This window comes from Lutra lutra, chromosome 16 (assembly GCF_902655055.1).
Source record: "Lutra lutra chromosome 16, mLutLut1.2, whole genome shotgun sequence".
NCBI lineage: Eukaryota > Metazoa > Chordata > Mammalia > Carnivora > Mustelidae > Lutra > Lutra lutra.
This window is the reverse complement of record NC_062293.1, coordinates 57,146,672-57,166,449: the sequence shown is the minus strand read 5'-3', so window position 1 is coordinate 57,166,449 and position 19,778 is coordinate 57,146,672. Positions and strand designations below refer to the sequence as shown.

At 55.8% G+C, this 19,778-nt stretch overlaps 2 protein-coding genes across 7 annotated transcripts in view; both read right to left on the bottom strand.

Annotated features, from left to right (window-relative positions):
- Nucleotides 1-939: 939 nt before the first annotated feature.
- On the bottom strand, nucleotides 940-7,276 carry RCVRN (recoverin). The gene is made up of 3 exons (XM_047708602.1): nucleotides 6,795-7,276; nucleotides 3,886-3,997; nucleotides 940-1,252 (listed from the first exon to the last, which is right to left on the bottom strand). Exons 1-3 carry the CDS (start codon nucleotides 7,173-7,175, stop codon nucleotides 1,137-1,139), a joined length of 609 nt encoding a protein of 202 aa, XP_047564558.1. The 5' UTR covers nucleotides 7,176-7,276; the 3' UTR covers nucleotides 940-1,136.
- Nucleotides 7,277-14,067: 6,791 nt separating this feature from the next.
- Nucleotides 14,068-19,778, bottom strand: part of GAS7 (growth arrest specific 7) — a 199,355-nt gene continuing 193,644 nt past the window's right edge. For all 6 annotated transcript variants that reach the window (XM_047707653.1, XM_047707655.1, XM_047707659.1 and 3 more), the window contains 3 exons: nucleotides 19,672-19,751; nucleotides 17,916-18,014; nucleotides 14,068-17,336 (listed from right to left, as the gene is read on the bottom strand). In XM_047707653.1, the coding sequence (XP_047563609.1) occupies nucleotides 17,223-17,336; nucleotides 17,916-18,014; nucleotides 19,672-19,751 (293 nt within the window). In that variant the 3' untranslated portion in view covers nucleotides 14,068-17,222. The remainder of the gene's footprint in view (nucleotides 17,337-17,915; nucleotides 18,015-19,671; nucleotides 19,752-19,778) is intronic.

Genomic DNA, 19,778 nt, shown 5'->3' with positions numbered 1-19,778 from the left:
TATCAAACCTGAACCTGCCATTACCACCTGAAACCAGGGACCCTCCCTGACCTTCCCATTTTGGTAGATGGCATTTCTATTCACCCAGCACCCGGACCACACACACCTGTGCCATCCCACTCCTCCTTCCTCGTCTTGCAGCCTTTCAGGAAGATGCTACCTTCTAAGTATCTCCAGAGCCATCCCACTCTCTCTAGTCTGCCCCCCCCCCCACTGAGGACCCCTGGGGTGATTATAAAAGCTAGTCTCCAGGTTCCCTGCTCCCAGCCTTTCCTCTCTGACTTATTTCCACCACAAACAGAAGTCCCTCCTACTTCAAACCCCATATTGGTATCCACTATCCCCATGAGGAACCCCAATCTTTCCAGGGGCTGCAGAAAAGCCTGGCATGGTCTGGTCCCTGCTTACTTTCTAGAGGTAGCTCACAGCTGGCTCTCTCTCCTCCCTCAGCTCCTTCCTAGGCTCCTCCCTTGCTCTCCGGCTAGACCGGCCTTCTACCCTAGAACTGGGCATGCTCGTTCCTGCTTCAGGGGCTCTGTGTGGGCTGCCCTCTGGGTCACTGTACTCCCCGCACCCTCCATGCGCAGTCCACTGGACCTTAATTTCGGTGTATCTGGGAACACCTTCCCTGTCCCTTTGAAGGAGCCAGCCCCTCCCGCAGCGCTTGGCACATCTCCAGGGTCACCACACCGCCTGGAGTGGCTTCTTCTAGGTCCATGGTCTCCCCAACCCCACCCCATGCAGCCTCCAGTCTCCACCTTGGTCCCACCACCCTGGCCTATGACTGCAGGGGCAATTCATCCTCGTCTCTGAGGCTGAGCCATCAGAAAACATCTCCTTTTCCAGTTCAAGAACGACCGGTCAGCTGGGTGCCCAGCTCCTCTCGCATTTATTGGAAACTGCTTACCCAGCAACCCACAAAGGAGCTTACATGGGGGTGATACTGAGGACTCCTGTGACCTAATCCTGGGATTATCATGGAGGCCTGGGCCGCGGGCAGGGGAGAGGAGGTGGTGGGATAAAATGGGAGGGACGCTAAGGCCTAGGAAGCCCTCTTGGCCCCTGGAGCATGCTCGAATGCTCAGAGGGGTTTCTGTGCCGGGGGGAGGGGTGGGGGCGGGGCTGAGCAGTGGACATCAGGTTTTCTTCTCCTTCAATTTTTCCTTCACTTTTTGAGGCTCAAATTGGATCAGTCGCAGAATTTCCTTATTGGCCATGGTCCCCTCGATGAATTCTTCCTCTGTAAGTTTATCTGTGCATTGGGGGGAAAAAGGTCGCAGTCAGGATCAGCTGTTTCAAGCTGTGGCGAGGCTGACAGTGGCCAGGGTGCCCAGTGCAGAGGTATCTGTTATGAAAACACTGAGTCTCGGTGTCCTCCCAGGGTTACCAACCCCCCACCCCCTGCATCCCCAGCTCCTCCCCAGGATGCCTGGACCTCCCCACCAACAAGCAGCATGAGGGTTAATGACCTCTGTGATGACCTCTTCTGATTGGTCGGTGCCTTTGCTCCCGCAGTTTCTTAAATATTTTGACTCTTACCCTAGTGCTGAAGCTTGGAGTTTTGGGGGGAACTTCTGGGGGACAGAGCAGAGCCAACAATCTCTATGGATAAGGGGGAGGGGAAACAACATCCATCCGGGGACTAGGGACTGAAAAATGAGGGGTCCCGCATGGTCCAGGGAGAGCCTGGCTTGTGGAGAGCAGTCTCTCTACCCCCTTCCCAGCATAGGGCTAACAGTTTCTCTGTGCCAGAGCCACTGTGCTGGGGGCTGAGGCCACCGCAGGGAGTGGCCCAGGAAGGAGTGAGATAAAGCCCCCGCCCCTGGGGAAACTCTTGGTCTGATGGGGAAGACAGCTGCATGTCCAAATAACTCTGGAAAGAGACAGGTGCTCCTTTCTGCTTACGGCGATGCTCACAGTGCCTGCACATAGTAGAAGCTTAACAAAGCTTAGCTGAACCCAACCGGATTTCCACTTGGATATCCTTAATCCCTCCGGGGTACAGCACTGGTCAGGGCAGTGAAATTTGGGTTTTAAAGTCCCAGCTGCTCTATCGACCTCACACAGAGCTTGAAACTCCCACAGTCAGAGCCCAGTTGGGGAGTGAGGCATCATCTCCAGAGGGGACATCTGAAGACAGCAGCCACCACACACCAACAGTCTCCTGGTCTCCCAGTCTCCCTTGACTCTGACTTTTACCTGGGTCAGTTTTCAGGTTAGCAAGTAGAACAGGGGATCTGACAACTGCCAGATCTGGGTTAAAGAGCCAGTGTGGGGGGCAGGGGTGCCACAGTTTGCAAGGGAGGAGGAGAGGAAGGTCCTCAAGGTATTGCGGGGGGGGGGGGGTAACATCAGGGCAGGGACTACTACACCTACCCAGCAAAAATTAAGGAAGTGCTCACTTTCAGGGTGGTTCGAGCCCAGGAGTAGCAGCTGAGAATGAGTGCCTCCTTAAATATTCTGCCCAGACCTCCCCTGCCTCCCCCAGGTTTGGCCCCAGTGACAGTGAGCTCCTTGGCTTCTCAGCCTTCTTCCTGGACTGCAGGTTAGTGGAACACAGGCCATCTGTACCTGCACTTAGCTAACGTCCTGCTCAGGCCAGCCCCCAAGTTCACAAAAGGAGTCAATACGTAGGTCCTGGAGTGAGACATTTCAGATGTTCAAAATCTCCCTCCGACCTCTCTGTTAGAGAACCAGGTGATGAAGCCCCAGTAGGCTTCATATCCCCTGCGTGGCAACAACCAGCAGGAAGCCACCAGACCACATGTCCACTGTCCATGACTGGCCAGTCCCTCCACATCAGAGGGCTCCTGTCCACTCCTCTTCCTTCACCCTCCGGGGGCCCTGATGGCCATGTAAGCTTGCAGCATCGCCCCCCCCCCCGCCTAACTCCACCCCCCTCTACAGTATCCTCTCTGCCTTGGCCATGACCATCATGCCCCAGCAGACCAGCTGCCTTGTTCTGCAATCCATCGCTACTTTCAGGAAGAGAACAGCTCCCCACGGGCTGCTCCCAGTCCAAGACGGACCAAGGCAGCTGACCGAGACAGGCTGGCCCCTGGAAGAAGGGGGCTTGAGGATGCCTCCAGGGGCTTTGCCAAAGCTTTCTCACAAGGGTGGGAGCCTCAACTCTTCTTCTGTCCTTGCTTCTCTCTGTGCCCAGGGTCCCACCTGCTCTGCAGTCTGGGTATTCCCAGCCTCCTCCAGCTCCCTCCCCGCTCCCCCCCACCCCCAGGCCCTTCTTCAATGAACCTCCCTGCTTCTCAGGGGGACCCAGACTAACTCGCTGGAGTGAAAGCAGGTAAAACTGAGATCCCACTTCCTTGGTACTTGATGCTAATCCAGACGCAGACCGGGCTGAGGTTTGCCTTGTCCCAGCTATGTAGAAAGCACTCTGGAAACCAAGTAAAGTACACCCCAGCGTCTAGGACAGATGAGCAATCCGTTTAAACAGAAAGTGGTTTGCCGTGCCTCCAGCCCCACCAGCACACGTGCACGCAAGCCTACGGAGCTGCGGTCCTGACTTTTGACCAGTGCATTCCCTGGACGCTGATGCTGTTCTAAGTTGCCTTTCCCTCCCCAGTGCTCCAGAATTCAGGGCCTTTCCTCTGCCCCAGAGAGCTCAGGCGGTGATGGACTTGGAAGAGCAAAGGGGATGTGGCATTGGTCCCCATGAGCAGCAGAGCTGGCCTGTCTGCTTACTGACCCCTACCACCCCACCACCCCAGGCACCCCAGGACCTCAGGCAGCCCCTCAGTGCATGCTGGGATGAAGTGTCCCTGGTCCTGCCCGGGCACTGGCCCTCGGAGGACCAGTCTCTTTGGGGTCTCCGGGAAAGAGCCTATGACTGTAAAACCAAAGGTTGCGAAAGGGGAAAGAATTCACCATCATCTTTCTTTCCGAAGAACCCCCAGATCTTGTCAGCTCGCTTTTCTGGTGTGTTTTCATCTTCCGGGAGGTGCTTCACGTCCTCAGGATTGATCATTTTGAAAATAGCCTGCACCAAAGAAAGAGGAAATTATCAGAAGGAGCATCAGGGGCCGGGCATCCCCCTACCTGCCTCTGCCACTGAGGCTAAAATGCAGATACCCAGGCCCCAGGCTGCCCCTAGGGGGAGGGGAGTGGGGTTGGGGCACCTGTCTTTTTGAGATCCCCAGAAGGGACAGGGAATGGGGTGGAGGGGTGAAGGCGGCTGCTAACAGGTGTTTTGTCCCTTTCAGTACCTTTTGAATTTCCTGCCCATATAGACACATTACTTCCCCTTTATTAAAAAAACGAGAGTAAGAAACAGATGATGACGATGACGATGATTCCACAGCAGCCCCCACGGTGGCAGCTGGGGAACCGCCATCTTGAACCCTACCGCCCGGAAGTGTTAGACTATCAGCCGGCTTTCGGGGTCCGGGTCATGCCTCAGTTGTCCAGCCGGGTCCCCCTGCGGTAATAACGGCTAAACTTCATCAAACACCTAACCCACACCACACTTCTAAGCCTTTTTACATGTCACCCCCGCAGCAGCCTTATGAGGTGGATATTATCAGTCCCATTTTACAGATGAAGAAAGTGAGGCACATCGGCCGGCTAGACGTCTCCCCAGCTAGAAGCAGAGGAGCAGAGATTCTAACCCAGGCAGGTTGGTTCTAGAACCTTCATTCTCAGATTACACCGTTGGAGGGCATCCTAGGGGCTGGGGAAGGGAGAGGGACAAGGTGGGGTCTCCGTGTGCCCTCCTCGCTCCAGGTTACAAGGATCCCACCAGCTCAGTAACTCCAGGCGTGGCCAGGCTGGAGTGGGCACTCAGACGGTGGTCCTGAGCCTGTGCCAGCTTGCACACTCAGCGTGGGGGCAAGCTCGGGGTGCAGTCAGGAGTGCTGGGTGGGAGTCAGCGGCAGCTTGCAGATACTCAGGCAGTGGTAGGAATGCCTGTGAAACTAGCCCCCGACCCCCCACATGCTATAGCAAGAGGAGCAAAACCAGCAGCTCTGGGTGGCAGGCTGGGCTGGCAGCGCTCAGAGCCCGGGCGTGCCCAGCAACAAAGTGTAGGGGGGTGACTCCCCTAATGCCTCTCTCGGTCCTGAGCCAGGGGGAACCTTGTGCAGGCCTGAGGGCTAAACCCTGGAGTGCCTGCCTGCTCCGTCTGCCTTCTGACTCCAAGGACAGACGGTCAGGGTCTGAGAGAAGGAGCCGTTGGTCCCTACTCCGGGCCCCAGAGACTTTTCCAAGACCAGGTAGCTAGTTGGTAGCAGGGCTGGGATTAGAACCCATAACATCAGACTCCTGGGGCCGTGAGCCTGTGATCTAGTGAATTACAGAGCCTGGGCATCGCCTTGCGCTGCCTCAGCCCTGGGTTCTATGGGTCCTCCCCTTCCCTGCCCCTCCCCTTCCTCTTCCTTTTCCTCAGGGAGCACCAGCTTTAGGCTGCTGCTGGGTCTGGCATCCTGCAGGGGATTCTGAGGTCGTGTTCTCTGTCCCTGACCACCTGCCAGTCTGGGGGTGTGGTGTGCCCAGATGCAGGTGACGTTCCCGCCCTTTACGGGAGGCCCTAGCCAAGTCTGTTGCCCACAGGCTGCCTGCTTGGCAGCCTGGTCTTGGTCTCTTGGTCCGTGGTCTCTCCTCATCAGGGGGAGAACCATGCAAACGCAAGCAGGTGTACAAAAGCCCCAAAAGATGAGATAAAACATAAACGACGTTCTCCCCTCTTACCGGGAAGAGAATTAGGGGAATGAGGCAAGGACGTGGGTGGGGGGTGCTCAGAGATGCCAGGAAAAGAGATCAAGTGAAGGGAAATACAAATGACCTCAGGAAAAAAAAAAAAAAACAAAAACCCAGAAACGTCCCAATTGTCCAAAATACAGAGCTGGTTAAGTAACAGTATGGCCCTTCCACGAGACGGAATGCTAAGCCGTAGTTCAAGATGGTTTTGAACAAGAAGATATCTTCATAGTGAAAACATAAAACAGAAACTGAAAAAAGGTCATAGTTCCAAAATTATTTTTAAATTTATATACAGATAAAGGGCTGGAAGATAAACAGCAACAGGTTTGACAGTATCTCCCTCCAGATGGTGGGATTAAGGGCAATGCCGTTGTCTGCTTCATACACTGCTACGTTTCACAGATTACTTACCTCTTAAATAAAACTTTTCCTAAGACCCCTAAAGTCTTCACAACAAATGATCTGATACGGGGCCAGTCAGGACAGAAGGAGGGTGTGTTGGAAGCGCAGGCCAGCAAGGAGCCTGTGGCTCAGTCCAGAACGCGGAGCTGGCGGGTGAGGAAGCCAAGCCCGGGGGGTGAAATTGCCTGCCCCAGCCAATGAAGACCATGGGGACTGGGAACCCACATTTCATGGCCCCCAAAGTTAGCCTCTTTCTACTCTGTATTGGAAACATGTACTTAAAACGAATTGTGGAAGAATATGTATTTTTGCCATTGGAGGTTTGGGAGGACAGTTTAAAGAAGATAGGAAGGAAGGAAGGAGGGAGGGAGGGAAGGAGAGAAGGAAGGGAAGAAGGAAAAGGAAGGGAAGGGAAGGAGGGAAGGAAGGAAAGGAAGGGAGGAAACACTATGTAATTAACAGGAAATACGCATATTCTTCTTTAGGAGGAAGGTGAAGCTGTGGGGAAGTGACCAGTCTCCATTCGAGTCAGTGTCCTGGAGACCCCGTGTCCCTGGAGCCTGGAAGCCCCAGTGCCTGCATCCCCCAGCTCTCGCCTGGCCAGCCCCACCCCCACTGTGTCCAGGACCCCAGACCCCGGCAGAGCCTAGGCCCGCCACGCGGAGGTGGAGACTGACCATGACGATCTCCAGCACTTCGCCCTTGCTGATGGCCCCGTTGCCGTCCACGTCGTAGAGGGAGAAGGCCCACTCCAGCTTCTGGTTGGTCTTGCCCGCCGAGGTCATGTGCAGGGCGATGACGTACTCCTTGAAGTCCAGGGTGCCGTCGCTGTTGGCGTCAAAGCTCCGGAACACATGTTGGGCGTAGGCCTTGGGGTCGGCCTCGGGGAAGAACTTGGCGTAGATCTTCTGGAACTCCTGCCGCGTGATGCGGCCACTGGGGCACTCCTTCAGGAAGGACTGGTACCAGGAGCTCAGCTCCTCCTCTGTGAACTTGGTGTTCAGCTGCAGCTCCTCCAGGATCTCCTTGGACAGGGCCCCACTCTTGCTGTTCCCCATGGGTGAGGCCTTGCAAGCCCGGCCGGGCAGCGGTGGCTGGGCCGGTGGGTGGGAGGGACGTGGTCTCCTGGCCGCCAAGGGCCGGCTGCTGCTGGAGACGGTCCCCGAGGTGCTGGCGGATTAGAGGATTTGTGGCCACTTCACCCCAGTACTTGGAGGGAGGAGGGGCCAGGGTGGGGGGGGGCCAGCTCCAAGAACCCACCCTGAGATTAAAAGAAAGTGCTGACAGCAGGGGGGCCAATCCATCTTGGCCTTTGGGGAGGACAGGACAGGAGGTCAGAAGTTTCAGAGCCAAAGCCTTGGCCCTCCCTGTTACCCCGTGTCCGTCCCTCCTCCCTTACTCTAGCTCTCCGGGAGCCACGCTGCTCAGAGCCTGTCTTCCCCCCAAAGTCTGAGGCTCCCAGGGGCAAGAATTCAGCTCTATACTGTAGCCGTTAAAAACCAGGCTCTGGACCCAGCCTGGGGTCAAATCCCAGCTTTGCTGCTTGCTGGCTGTGTGCCCCTAGGTGTGTTTCTTACCCTCTCTCTGCCTAGAATGCTCTCCTAATCCTTCATCATCCTCAAATGTCACCTTCTGGGCCAGGCCTGGACTGATCACTCCATTTATGACAGCACACCGCCTTCCCCAACCATCTGCACCTCCCAAACCCCACTTGATTTTTCTTCCTCTCAGGTACACCTTCTGACTCTCTTTGAATTACCCATGTGCTGTGCGTGTCCACATCCCAACAAAATCTCCGAGAAGGCAGGGAATCTGTCTGTTCTGTTCCCAACGGCATCTCCACTGCCAGCAGCGTGCCCAGCAGGATGGGACCCTCCATGAATATTAGTGTCTATCTCATTGTCATGTTGAGGCTAAACTGAACTAATATGTACAATGCACTTAGAACAGAACCAGGCACACGGTCAGTGCTAAAGACATGTTAGTTTTTGGTATTGTTCATCTGGGATGGACACCAAAACCTAAAGGTCCCGCGGGGGCCAGCAGGTGGAGTGATGAGTGAAGCAGGTGAATCGGTGTCAACGGGGAGTGGTGAGGCCCGAGGCACCTCATGGAAGGGGCTGCCCATGTTCAAAGCCATTGAGTGTGGTCATTCGGGATTATGGCCCAGTGGTTCTAGATTTTCAGTCCTGACCCCTGTGGTTCCAGAGGATTTCTCAGGAGGCCTTGATGCTAGGGGTGTGTGTGTGTTTCAGTGTCTGTGTGTTTCAGTGTCTGTGTGTACTTACTATTTTTTCCCATCAGTTTGTGAAAGCGTATCATTTCTTAATAAAAGGACTTTTTTTTTTTTTATAGACTTTCAGTATCCTGTAGCAAAGCGTTTGTTCTCAAGAACAGTTGAAAAGGACTGTCACCACACTCAGAAACTAATCAACCAACCCACCCCAGCCCATGAAAGGTGAGGCCCTGGGGATTTACCCCTTGTCTCCGTGGTGGTTGGGGCGCCCCCTAGTGGGGCGCCTGGCTGGTTCAGTAGGTTAAGCATCTGACTGTTGGTTTCCGCGCAGGTCATGATCTCAGGTTGGGGGTATCTAGCCCCACATTGTGGAGTCTGCTGGAGAGTCTCTCCCTCTGCCCCTCCCCCACTGCATGCTCTAAATAAAATAAATAAATAATCTTAAAAAAAAAAAAAAAAGAAGTGCCTCTTGGTGTTGAGCCTGTCCATACCGAGTCTGCAGATCGGGGGAGGCCGATGGTACAGGCATGGAGCCCCAAAAGGCAGGCAGCCTGCCGGGGTCCCATGGCTGCTACATGGCAAAGCCAGAAGGAATGCTCTGGTCGGCCAGGATCCCCGTTCAGGGTCTTCTCATTACTTCACAACTCCTTTCTCATGGAGGCCTGAGTGACAGGGCTGTGGGTGAGGACCCAGGGTCACCAGGTGGGCAACGAGATGGGGGATGGGCCCTGGGTTAATGCAGGAGGCAGCTAGAGCCCCCCCCTCTGTTCCTCCCCCGCCCCTCCCCATACTGTCCTCCACCCCCACCCCAGGGCCTTCTGCTCTGGCTGAGGGCAAGGAGGAAGGAGCCAACCCCAGGTGGGAAGCGCCTTGTACTTTAGGCTGGAGTTCCTCAGGCTGCTGTGCCCCCGAGGGGCCCAGCCCCCAGGATGGGACCACAGGCAGCTGTGTTGATGCTGCTGAGAGAGGGGTCAGGACCTGGGGGTTTGTTTGAAAACCTGCATAAACATCTTCTATCAGAGGGAGAGTTTATACTTATGCTTCTTAGCCAAACAAGTTGTTGGAGATGATGTATTGTGAATGGATTTGTTAAGTCTGAGCTGGGGCCATAAACTCTCCTCAGACCCCAAAGGAAGGCTGCTGGGGGAAAGCCCGCCCCCCAAACAGAGGACCTCAGTTTGTGACACCCTCTACTGGCCTCACTGTGGGGAGATGTGGTCTCTTCTCAGGGGCTGGCCTTGTCACCGCCCCCCTCCCCTCACCCCCCGCCAAGCCAGGAGCTCGGTCTGGGCTGCCAGCCTGGACCATTCCCCAGTGCTCACCCTCACTCCCCCACCTGCCCCTAGTCTGGGCTGAAGGACAAGATTGCCCTTCCTCCCGCGGCCTGGAACCAGAGCCTGAACCCCAATGCTCACTGAGCCTAGAAAGGGGGTACAGGAGGGTGGGTGGGTGGCAGAGAATGGGAAAGCACACTCCTCCCACAGTCCTCCCATTGCAGGAAACGGGAGTCCATCCTGTCAGTGGATTGGGCGGAAATCCTGAGTCATCCTCGGTACCTGTCACGCCCCACCCCAATCTGTTGAGATGTTGGGGCTACCTTCAGAGCGCATCCAGACTCTGAACCCGGCCCCACTCTTCCTCTGTGATCGTGACCTGCGGGCACAATCGTCCCCTCTCGGCCCAGCTTCTTTGCCTGCCTGCTTCCGCCCTGTCCCCAGCAGTCCTGCAGCCAGCCCTTCAGCCATGAAGTCAGGCCCCATGCTCCTTGGCTTGGACCCCCCAGCGTGAAAGCCCTTCAAGGGCCCGCTCCCCCCACCCCCACCATCCTTCCACTCCGGGCCTCACTGCCCCCAACCCAGTAGGTGTCCCTCCCCCACCCCCACTGCCTATAACCCAGCCATCTCCTGCCTGGAACGTTCTTCCCGAAGCTACCTCCTGGGCTCCCCCCACCCCCCACCCCAGGTCCCCTTGCCTTTGAGCAAACGTCACCTTCCGAACGAGGCTGTCCCTACCTGCCCTACTTAATGCATCTTACCCAGGGTCCTCCCTGAAACCACCCATCCTTACACCCTGCCCCGTCCTTCTTTCTCCGTGACACTGAATACCTTTGCCACCCAGGCTGGATTAGTTACTCTGTGGACTGTTGCCTCTCTCCCTGCTAGAAAGCCACCTACCTCCAGGAGAGTGGGGCTCTTTATCTGGTCCACTCGCCGACGTGTTCACACTACTCAAAGCCACGTCTGGCATATAATAGGTGCTTAATTGTTGCAAGAACGGATGGATAAATGGATGGATGGATGGATGGTTGGATGGGGAAAGAGGGAACAGCCAGGATCCCCGTCCCTCCACAGGGACAGAAGTCGCCAAGGGGAGGGGGCCAAGAGGGGCCAGATATTGTGGGTCTAGCAGCATGGTGCTCATCTCGGTGGGTGGGTGGGGGGGTCCACATCCAGACGCCCTCAGCTAAGACATCAGGCACAAAATTATTGCCACCCCTGGGAGCCTGGAAGGACTGCTGAGACCATTTATACAACGGAGAGGGTGACAGTCCCTCCAGGAAGGAGGGTCACCCAGCAGGACCCAGTGTCTCCGGACAGTTTATTTTACATGGGATGAGTCTAACCATCTTGAGTGTATACACAGAGCCAAAGTCGGGGAGCGGGGGGGAGGAATGAGAGAGCATCTCACTTCCTGAAAACCCTTTAGAATAATGCAAAACAAGTATATATAGTGAACGCCTTCAAAATTTAAACCCTTTAAACATTTAATTCTTTAGCATTAATACACACAAATGCTATTACGGGAGGTGGGGGTGGGGGGGGAGAGGGGGAAGGGCGGGTTACAGCCTCTATAGGGATCAGAGTTTCAACAGTGTTACTTATAAATTATAGTACATCAATTTTATTTACTGATCTAGGCAGCCAGAGGGTGGAAAGATATACAATGTGAAGTAAACACATTCCTACTGGGATGAGGAATGCTGGCAGGAGACACGGCTTTTTTAACATTAAAAATGTATAAAGTGTTTAGCAAAAGTTACAGAAAACAGACCAAATAAGCAAGTTTATTTTGTTAGAAAATCCCACTGTCGTAGGGTTTGCTGATGTGCTCGTTTGTGAAAGGACTGCCCCCCTACCCTCCCACCGCACCCCGCTATCATCTCCTTCCTCAGGGAAGGGAAGAGATGCAAATGTGGGACCCCGTCACCAAGGATGGCTGGTGTCCCCTTTGAATGTCTGTTCTTGGGTCCACACGGCTGCCTGGAGACCACAGCTCCCAGCAGCTTGTCTGCTGCGTGTGATGCTGGAAAGGGCGTGTCTCCGCTTGCTTGACAGACAGAGAGAGTAAGGAGGTCCCGGGAGGGAACGTGACTTTAGTTTGGGTTACAGGACCCACGAGGTGGTGGACCGGGGCCAGTCCAGCGCTCTTAACCTGGCGCCAAATGCTTTCCTACTCCATCCCCATGATGGCACCTGTGTGCCCAGACCCTCTGGAGACCCACCACTGCCATCCTGTTAGGACTGTCCCCCCAACACAAGGGATCAGCGTCCCCCAAACTACACCCAAAGAAAGACCCAAAGACGCCCCCAGCCCCCTCAGAGGCACCTCCCAACAAGGACTCCTTTCTAAGCCCCGGCATCAAAAGGGTTAGGGAAAACAGAACATCGGTTCCTGTCACCTCATTCTCACCCAGACCTGCTGCAGCAGGAAGGGGGTCCTTCACCTTCAGGAAAAGGCCAGACAGAAGTAATACTCCCATGGGGGCGGGGCAGGGGGATGCCAAGAATCATCCCTGGCAAAACTCAACTCAGATGTGCCCAAGAATGGGGTCCCGCAGACTTGGGCTCCATGGCCCACCCCTCTCCCCCTGGCCTGGCCCCAAGAATGTCTTCTGTTTGCTCGGAGGGCTACCTGGTTGCCTCCAAGTGCTCACCTCTCCTCCAGCAGGACACCATCAAGACCCGACTGGGAGGAGTCGTCACCTGGGTGGGGGGGGGGGGGGATCATGCTCCTTGCCTGCCTGACGTTGGCTGGGTCCTTGGCTCATCTCTGCCACCATCTGCCGCTCCCCTCCCCCTCCTGGGGGCTGCAGGCACAGGCTTGGCTTGGTGTGACCACCAGCTCAGCGAGGGTCCAGCAGTGCCAAGCAGCTCACGGGAAGAGGCTCTGTCTCCATGCTGCTTGCCTTGGTCCTTGGAAATAGACCTCAGGACATGAGATCTAAGATCGGGGTTGGCGGGGAGACCCCGAAGGTAATGACGTACAAGTGTTCCTTCCAGGGCCCTAGGCGGAACGCCCTCATTCTCAACAGCTCAGGAAACTCTTAAATTTAGCTCCATTCGTGTCTAAACGAGAAAAGCGCCAGGGGATTCCTCTAGGGAGGACTTCAGACATCACCACGCACAAGCATGTCGATGGGGCTCAGGGCAGGCATGATAGTGTCAGGTACAGACCTGGAGAAATGAGAAGGGGAGGAGGGGGAGTACGTGGAGGAGACTGGGGAGACCAGAAGGCACAGCTGTGGCCTGCTGATGGAGCAACAGAGATCCGGGGAGAGGTCATGGCCAGCCCAAGGTTGCCCTCTGCGTTTCCACCCGCACTCTGTCCATTCACCTTCCACGCCCTCCTCATGAGGCTCAGTAGAAGCCGAAGGCCATGTGAGCTGAAGCGAGCCCCCCTCCCTCCCCAGGAGTGCATGGATCTACCAGCCAAAGTGTAAGCTTCGGGGTGCAGCAGAAGTGGAAGGCACCCCTCCCCCAGCCCCCCAGCACTTTTCCGCACAAAAACCTATAATGAACCAACAGGGCAAGTGTGAGCCCCACTCACACTTGGCATGGCTGGCATTGGAGGACCCTCGGGAAGCACAGGGATCAGCCGTGCAAACAAGCTGAGGACCCCAGGCCTGGAGCCTCCAAGCCAAACAACGCATTTCACAAGCGAGGAAGCCCGTGGTTCGCCCGTGTGACAGCGTGCGATTCCACGAGACATGGGACGTGCTAGGGATGCACACAACGTGGGTGACCCGAAGCATGAAGCCAGGGGAAAGCAGCCAGACTCGACGGCTATATCAGGGGCTCCTTTCATAGGACATTCTAGAAAAGGCAACCCCATAGGGTCTGACAATCCATTGGGGGTCGCCGTGGGGGGAGCAGGAAGGGGAGCGGGTGTGGATGATCAGCTCTTAAAGGAGCTGGAGGGAATTTTCAGACGTGAGAGAAACAGGATGATGATTTCGGTGGTGGTTGTAAGACTGTAGGGTTGTTAAAATTCACGGAACACTATCCTTCAATAGGGTGCATTCCACTATAGGTCAGCAAACTTTAATACTGTATGTTTAAAAAGTTCAATCTGAAAAAAAAAAAAAAACTCAAGGTGGTAGGTCTGGGAGGGGTGGGAGGATTCGGGGGATACACTGGTCTGTACCCCACTTAACACGCCTCAAGTGCTTTCCCTATCTACCTAACCATCAGCGGGTCTGTAGAATCCTGTTTAAACTCTCCCTGTCAAGGCCACTCACGGCTGGAAGTAAAATCACTTCAACAAGCCAAAGTCTTTGACGTCCTTTGAAGTTTATGGCTTGTATTTCCAAGAAGGGACTTTGGTTCCGCCAAAATTCTTTCGTACCCATCCACTAAGCTAGTAATTGATTGGTTTTCACAAAGGGAAGAGAAACAGCCGTCCTCCCCACTGGTTTGTGAGCGTGGACACTGTTCTTTGCTCGCTCCGGTCATGAACCAGCCCCAGGAAGAAGCACCCCCTTGGGCAGAGATCCTCCCGGCCTGACAGGCACTGGGTGGGGGGCACAAAGAAGGCCCAAGGTGGTCCCACAGGCAGCTGGCCTTGTGGTCCGGTCATCCAGGGCTTGGCAAGACTGATCAAAAGCGACGGAAGGAACAAGCGGCTTTGCTGCACCAACCAATGCACTTTGAACACCATTTATCTTAGAGATTTCCCCCCTCAAAATCAAGTGCAATCATGTCTTATAGGAGGCAGGTAGAAAGGGCTCGCTTGTTCTTAGAGGACCACGGATGTGCCTGGAATATTCCAGACACTCAGAACAAGCCCGGCCACACGCTCTTCTGACCTGAACACCGACATTGACAAGAATAAAGTAACTGGATAGAGGGCTACTCCGGAGCCCTGGGATGTTCTAGACCTCAGCCTCGTCTTGGTTCACCCAAAGTGGGAGCCCCGTTAACAGACCCCGCTCCTCACTCCCTGGGCTCATCAGGAATCCCTGGGCTTCGTTCTTTCCTGTTAAGTGAGGAGAGTTATTTAAAAGAAACGAGAAAAATCTGAGATCTGAGTTGGATCCAGGCTGTGAGGGCCAAGGGATTCCATCCTTATTGTCCACCTTGTACCCAGCCAGGAAACACCACCCGGTGGTGGTTTGTGTTAGGATGCCAGGCTCCGAGGGGGTTAAACGTGGAAGGGGTGCCATGCTCTCTTTCCGCAGAGAGATCTAGAGAGCTCCCGCCTCCACAGAGAACAGAGGAGACGGGGAAAGAGTGTGTGTCCTGCATGTAGCTACAGTTCTGTGCCCACAGGATGCCTGGCTTGACCCCAGTATCTGCTCAGTGGACGAACAAATGAATGTAGGTCTACCAGCCCAACAGAGAGAATCCCGAGAAACCACAACTTTGCAAAGAGCGCTCGTACATGAAGGTCAAGGTTACTGACCTGCCAGACTCCTGGAGAAAACATATGTCTATGCAGAAAGGAGAGATGCTGGGCTTTCCCCTGCCCTGTGTTGTCCCCAGAACTCACTAAGCTCTTTGATGAAGGAAGGAGCACAGAGAAAAAAGAAAATAATGTGAGGAGGCTAATGAGCTCGGGCTGGGGGGGGGGTAGGAGGGGGGGAAGAACGACTTCAGAAAACCCACACTGGGCCAATTCAGGTTCCCCTGGGAGAGGCAAGAGAGCCCCCCGCCTCCTGTCTCCAGGAGGACCAGAAGACTCGGGAATCTTCACAAGGGAGTGAGAAAAAAAACCCAATGAGCCATATCACACTCAAAATATCTATGTTAGTAACAAGGCTATTGGCTTTGAACAGTTGAAAATCACCCACAAATTAGTCCGCTCGGTCACAAGGCAATTCCTACCAGCACCCATTTTTCATAGACAAACCAAGACAGAACATCCTAAAATCAGTTGCTGGTGTCATGGCCCAAACCCCCATCCCGAAGGAGCGATCCTCCCTGCCAGGGACAGATCCAACCTCCACACTGACCTTCTTGGTTGGGATGGTTCAACAGGACAAGTGACCAATTGTGGCTTACTCTAGGACACTGGGCATCTTTCTAAACTGTGAGAGCCTAATTCTGTCTCAGTGAAAGAAAGAGGTGCCAAAAGACCCAAGATGAGTGAATCATCAATTCCCGGCACGAAGACTGAGGGACCCAGAAGTTGTGCTCTTAGGACTCTGCCCTTGTAGGGGGCATACAGGTGCTGGACGTCCAAAGTCATCAAGGGGAAAGATGAGTGAAGAAGGATGGGTTCTCAGGGCGTGGGTTCTGGGCTAGAATCTGTCCCCTGCTGGCCAAGTGACCACCTTCGGGGTGTGAGGTGTGGGCGGGGACTGGGGTGTCACCACTTCTTCCAGTCCCTTGGTGTGGATTCTCAGGGTTTGACATGGTGGAGAGCAGGGTTTGCTGTGTTTCTATAAAGGGAGGGACTGATGAACGGTGTCCTGAATGCTTCTCATGTCATGCCCAGACCCGGGTTTCCCAGGAATTAGGAGGTGGGGAAAGGGGAAGGTAGTACCAGCACCAAGCAGGGCTCCGTGCAGGGCTCCAGAACGTGCAGGACAAGATGAGGCTGGGGTGGCAGGACACTGGTTGGAAGGGGACACCCCGCTGAGGCCGTGAGAGTCTGCCCTCCCTATGCAATGCCCACCAGGGAGAGAAAGCCACACGGGGACCCCCCCCCCAAACACAAGCAGATGGAGCCCTCTGTGGGGGATGGGCAGGGGTGACCAAGAGCCATCCCAACCCGTCTCCCACAGGGGACCGAGCCAGCCCCGTGAGGAGCCTGGGATGGGGCAGGGGTGGGCAGTGGGAGCCTCCCTGAGGAAGCAGCGAAGGGTGGGATGAAATGGGGTTTCCAGCCCGGAGACTTGACAGAAGATGCCTGACCTAGCGTGAGACGTGACTCAACACTCTGACTTGTGCTGAATGAGGTAGTGCCATCCCGACCTCTCCAGGCAGGGTCCGTCTGCGCAGAGAGGAGCAAGGCCTTATTCCCAAGACCCCAGATGATGGAAAAGGGGCCAAGAGCCAGGATGTGAGCTCCCAGAATGCAACAGAAATGAAATGAAAAAAATGAAAGAGGGTGGGCTGGACTGCAAAGAATTCTGGGTGTGGGGGGCTGTTGAGCTGAGCAGTGCCTTCCAGCGACAATTCTGATCGTGATACTTGGTTGGAGACAGGGACCTTTCCCCATGACCATCCAAAGCCCAGGACACGGGACCAGCTAGACAGAGGGCCTTGGGGCTTCCAGGGGCACACATAGGTGACGCGGCTGGCTCTGGGTGGGGAGGTGACCCCTGCAGGGCTCGGCAGGGACCACCAAGCTCCAGCCTCAGTGTGTCCCTGGAGCAGCAAACATAGCACAGGAGTCGGGGGGCTTCCGCCTTGGGGACAAGGGCGGGGCTGTGGATCCGTCTTCTCGGCCTGGACGCACTGGCCGCTCCCAGCGGGGCCTCCCTTCTGGAATCACCCCGGCTCGGCAGACCAGGACCAGGACCAGGACAGTGGGTGGGAGGGAGGTGCACTCAGCAGCGGGCCCCGTGGTGGGCGCGGCCACCTCCTCTCCATGGGACCCCCAGCCCCTCTCCTCGGCAGGACCCCCCGGGGCCGTGCGTGCCCATCTAAATCTCCATGTCCACGGGGCGGATGTTGCCTGTCTTGTGCTCTCGGACCCACAGCTCCCTGTCTTTGGCTGGATCCACTTTTCGAAGCAGCTGGTCCACAGGCTCAACTGTCTGCAAGGGACGGAGAAGGGGTCACAGTCAGAGTCTGCGGCCGTGCCGGGGACAACAAAGGCCCCTGCGAGGTTCGGCAGTGCACAGGGGTGTAAGAGCGGAGAACCCTGGGGCTCTCGTTCCCACGCTGCGTCTCGTTCACTGCACTCTGCCACAAGCCCGAGGGCCTGCATGACCGGGCAGGGGGCCCCAGGGCTCCAGGCCCAGGACCACCCCCTCCACCTGTCCCCACCTTAACATCCCAGAACAGGGCCGATGGAAACTTAGCTTCAGGGAATTTGAACGTTTCTGGATTATTTATTTTTTGGCAAGAAATTTGCCAGGGGAGGCAATAAGGTCTCAGCTCTTTTAACTGTCACGACCTTCTCTGTCCTTGGGCTGACAGCTGGCTCGTGGGATGACCCGCGCAGGTGCCCAGGATGGTCCGTGAGCCCATCCCACGGGCCCATGCACCTGCCACCCCCCACCGTCAGGACAGAGGCATTTGGAGGGGCTGCTCGGCCCGCCCCTGCCTGGCGCCCCTCCCCCACCCCTTCCCGCAGGGGTCCTGCTGGTCTTGGCCCTGGACAGGCGACTCACACTTTGGTTGAACATATCCGTCTCGTGCCTCAGCTGTGTGTACTGACACAGGTGCTGCCGGATCATCTCCACCCTCTCCACCTCCAGCCGCTCCAGCTCCTGCCCGGCGTGGGGGGGAGGGGAGAGACGGGGCACACCCCTGAGCCCAAGCCCACAGCAGGTCCCAGCCTACCCTAGCCACACAGCACAAGTCACCGCCTGCTTCAAAGGGGTCCCAGGGGACCCTTAGGGGGCTAAAGTCACCCAGCATCCAGGGGGCAGGGGAGAGGTTGGGGGAGGGGAGATGCAGAAGCTGCGGTTTCCCGACTCCTGCTCCGCGGGATGTGGTGGGTGCTAAGAGCTTCGTGTGCATTACTTAACTGTCCTCTGTCATTTTAAGAGAGAGGTTCTTATCTGTGACATCACTTGCCCAAAGCCCAGGGCATTATGGGAGGAGTGGGGTTCGAACCAGGGTCTGGGTTCTGCTGCAGGGCAGCCCCGGCCCCGGTTCTCCGTCAGGTTGGACAGGAGTCGCATGTAGAGATTCTGTGTCTCGGACTCTTGGGGCTTTGTCCCTGGGCCTTTGCCTCCTCTCCTCTGTCCAGTTCAAGTGCAGACTAGAGACCAGGCCAGGGGACGTGGGGGTGGGGGAGGCAGGTGGGCGAGGAGTCAGATGGCCATGGTCAAATGGAAGAGAGAGGGTTTGTCCTTCGGTTTCTAGATGGTTCTGCATCTTTGGAATTTAGGGGATCAGGCTGCTATTCTGTGCACAAGTAGGTCACTGCCCAGGTGATTAACTGGGAAGAAGAGTAAAGCAGGGGGCTTAATTAGGAGATTAACCAGGAGGAAGACTAGGTCATGGTCCCTGGGGGAGGCCTCTCATCTGCTCCGGGGGCGGACACCTGGGCACGCAGAGAGTTAGTCTGTCCTGTGCCGGATGGATGAGGCTGGCTTTGGGCAGTGGATGATGCAGTCAGGACCTGGCATCAGGCCTCCTTTCTCATCCAACCCGACGGCCCAAGAGCCAAGCACACTTCGTCGTCCAGCCCAACGGGAGCGCACTGAGGACGAGATGCTGTCCCTTCATAAGAAATACTTGGGAGGTGCCCGGAGCAGGGGGGCGCTGCCTAGTCGAAACTCCTGGTTTCGGCTCAGGTCTAGATCTCAGGGTTGTGGGATTGAGCCCCAGGTCGGCCTCTGCACTCAGGATGGAGTCTGCTTGAGATCCCCCCACAACTGCCTCTCCCCACCGTGCTCTCTCTCTCTAAAATAAATACATCTTTAAAAAAATACTCAGGAAGACAAAAAAGGGGGTCTGATGCCTATTCCTTGCACTCCTTGATCAGAGGCCTCCACTCCCATTTCTTCTAAACAGCTATCCCAACCTCACTCCGTATGTGTCCTCTGTCTAGGACGGGTAACCCTGCCGGGGGTGGGTAGGGTCACGCTTTTCCTATAACTTGACTATTTGTCCTAAAGGATCCACCGTATGCTTGGCTGAAGGCATCCTTGGTCAACTCTGACCCCTCCGGGGATAGCCCAAGAACAGTAGTAAGACCCAACCCTTGCCTGTGTTCACACAGCTAGAAGTGCCAAAGCAGGATCTGAATCCACAGACTGGCCCAGAGTCAAGGTCTTGACTTCAGTGGTGGAGAGGATCTAATGGGCACTTCTGTGGCCACCTCCGCCCCATCCCCCACACGCCCGCCAGCATCCCCCCAGGGCATCCTAAGCACTAGCCCCGCATGGACAAGCTCTCACATCTCTGCTCACTCACCAACGTGGTGGTCACCATCTCTTCAAACCACTTGGACTGGGCTTGGTTGTAGAGGTCCACGCAGCGCATGAGGTCATCCCCTGGAAAAGACCATTAGCCACCATCAC

What these genes read in the sequence shown, in the direction of transcription:
- RCVRN (XM_047708602.1), bottom strand. Translation starts at nt 7,175, where the DNA reads ATGGGGAACAGCAAGAGTGGGGCCCTGTCCAAGGAGATCCTGGAGGAG. An exon ending in AAGTGCTGGAGATCGTCATG is followed by an intron (nt 3,998 to 6,794) that starts GTCAGTCTCCAC and finishes TCTTTGGTGCAG; the next exon opens with GCTATTTTCAAAATGATCAA. An exon ending in CTTCGGAAAGAAAGATGATG is followed by an intron (nt 1,253 to 3,885) that starts GTGAATTCTTTC and finishes CCCAATGCACAG; the next exon opens with ATAAACTTACAGAGGAAGAA.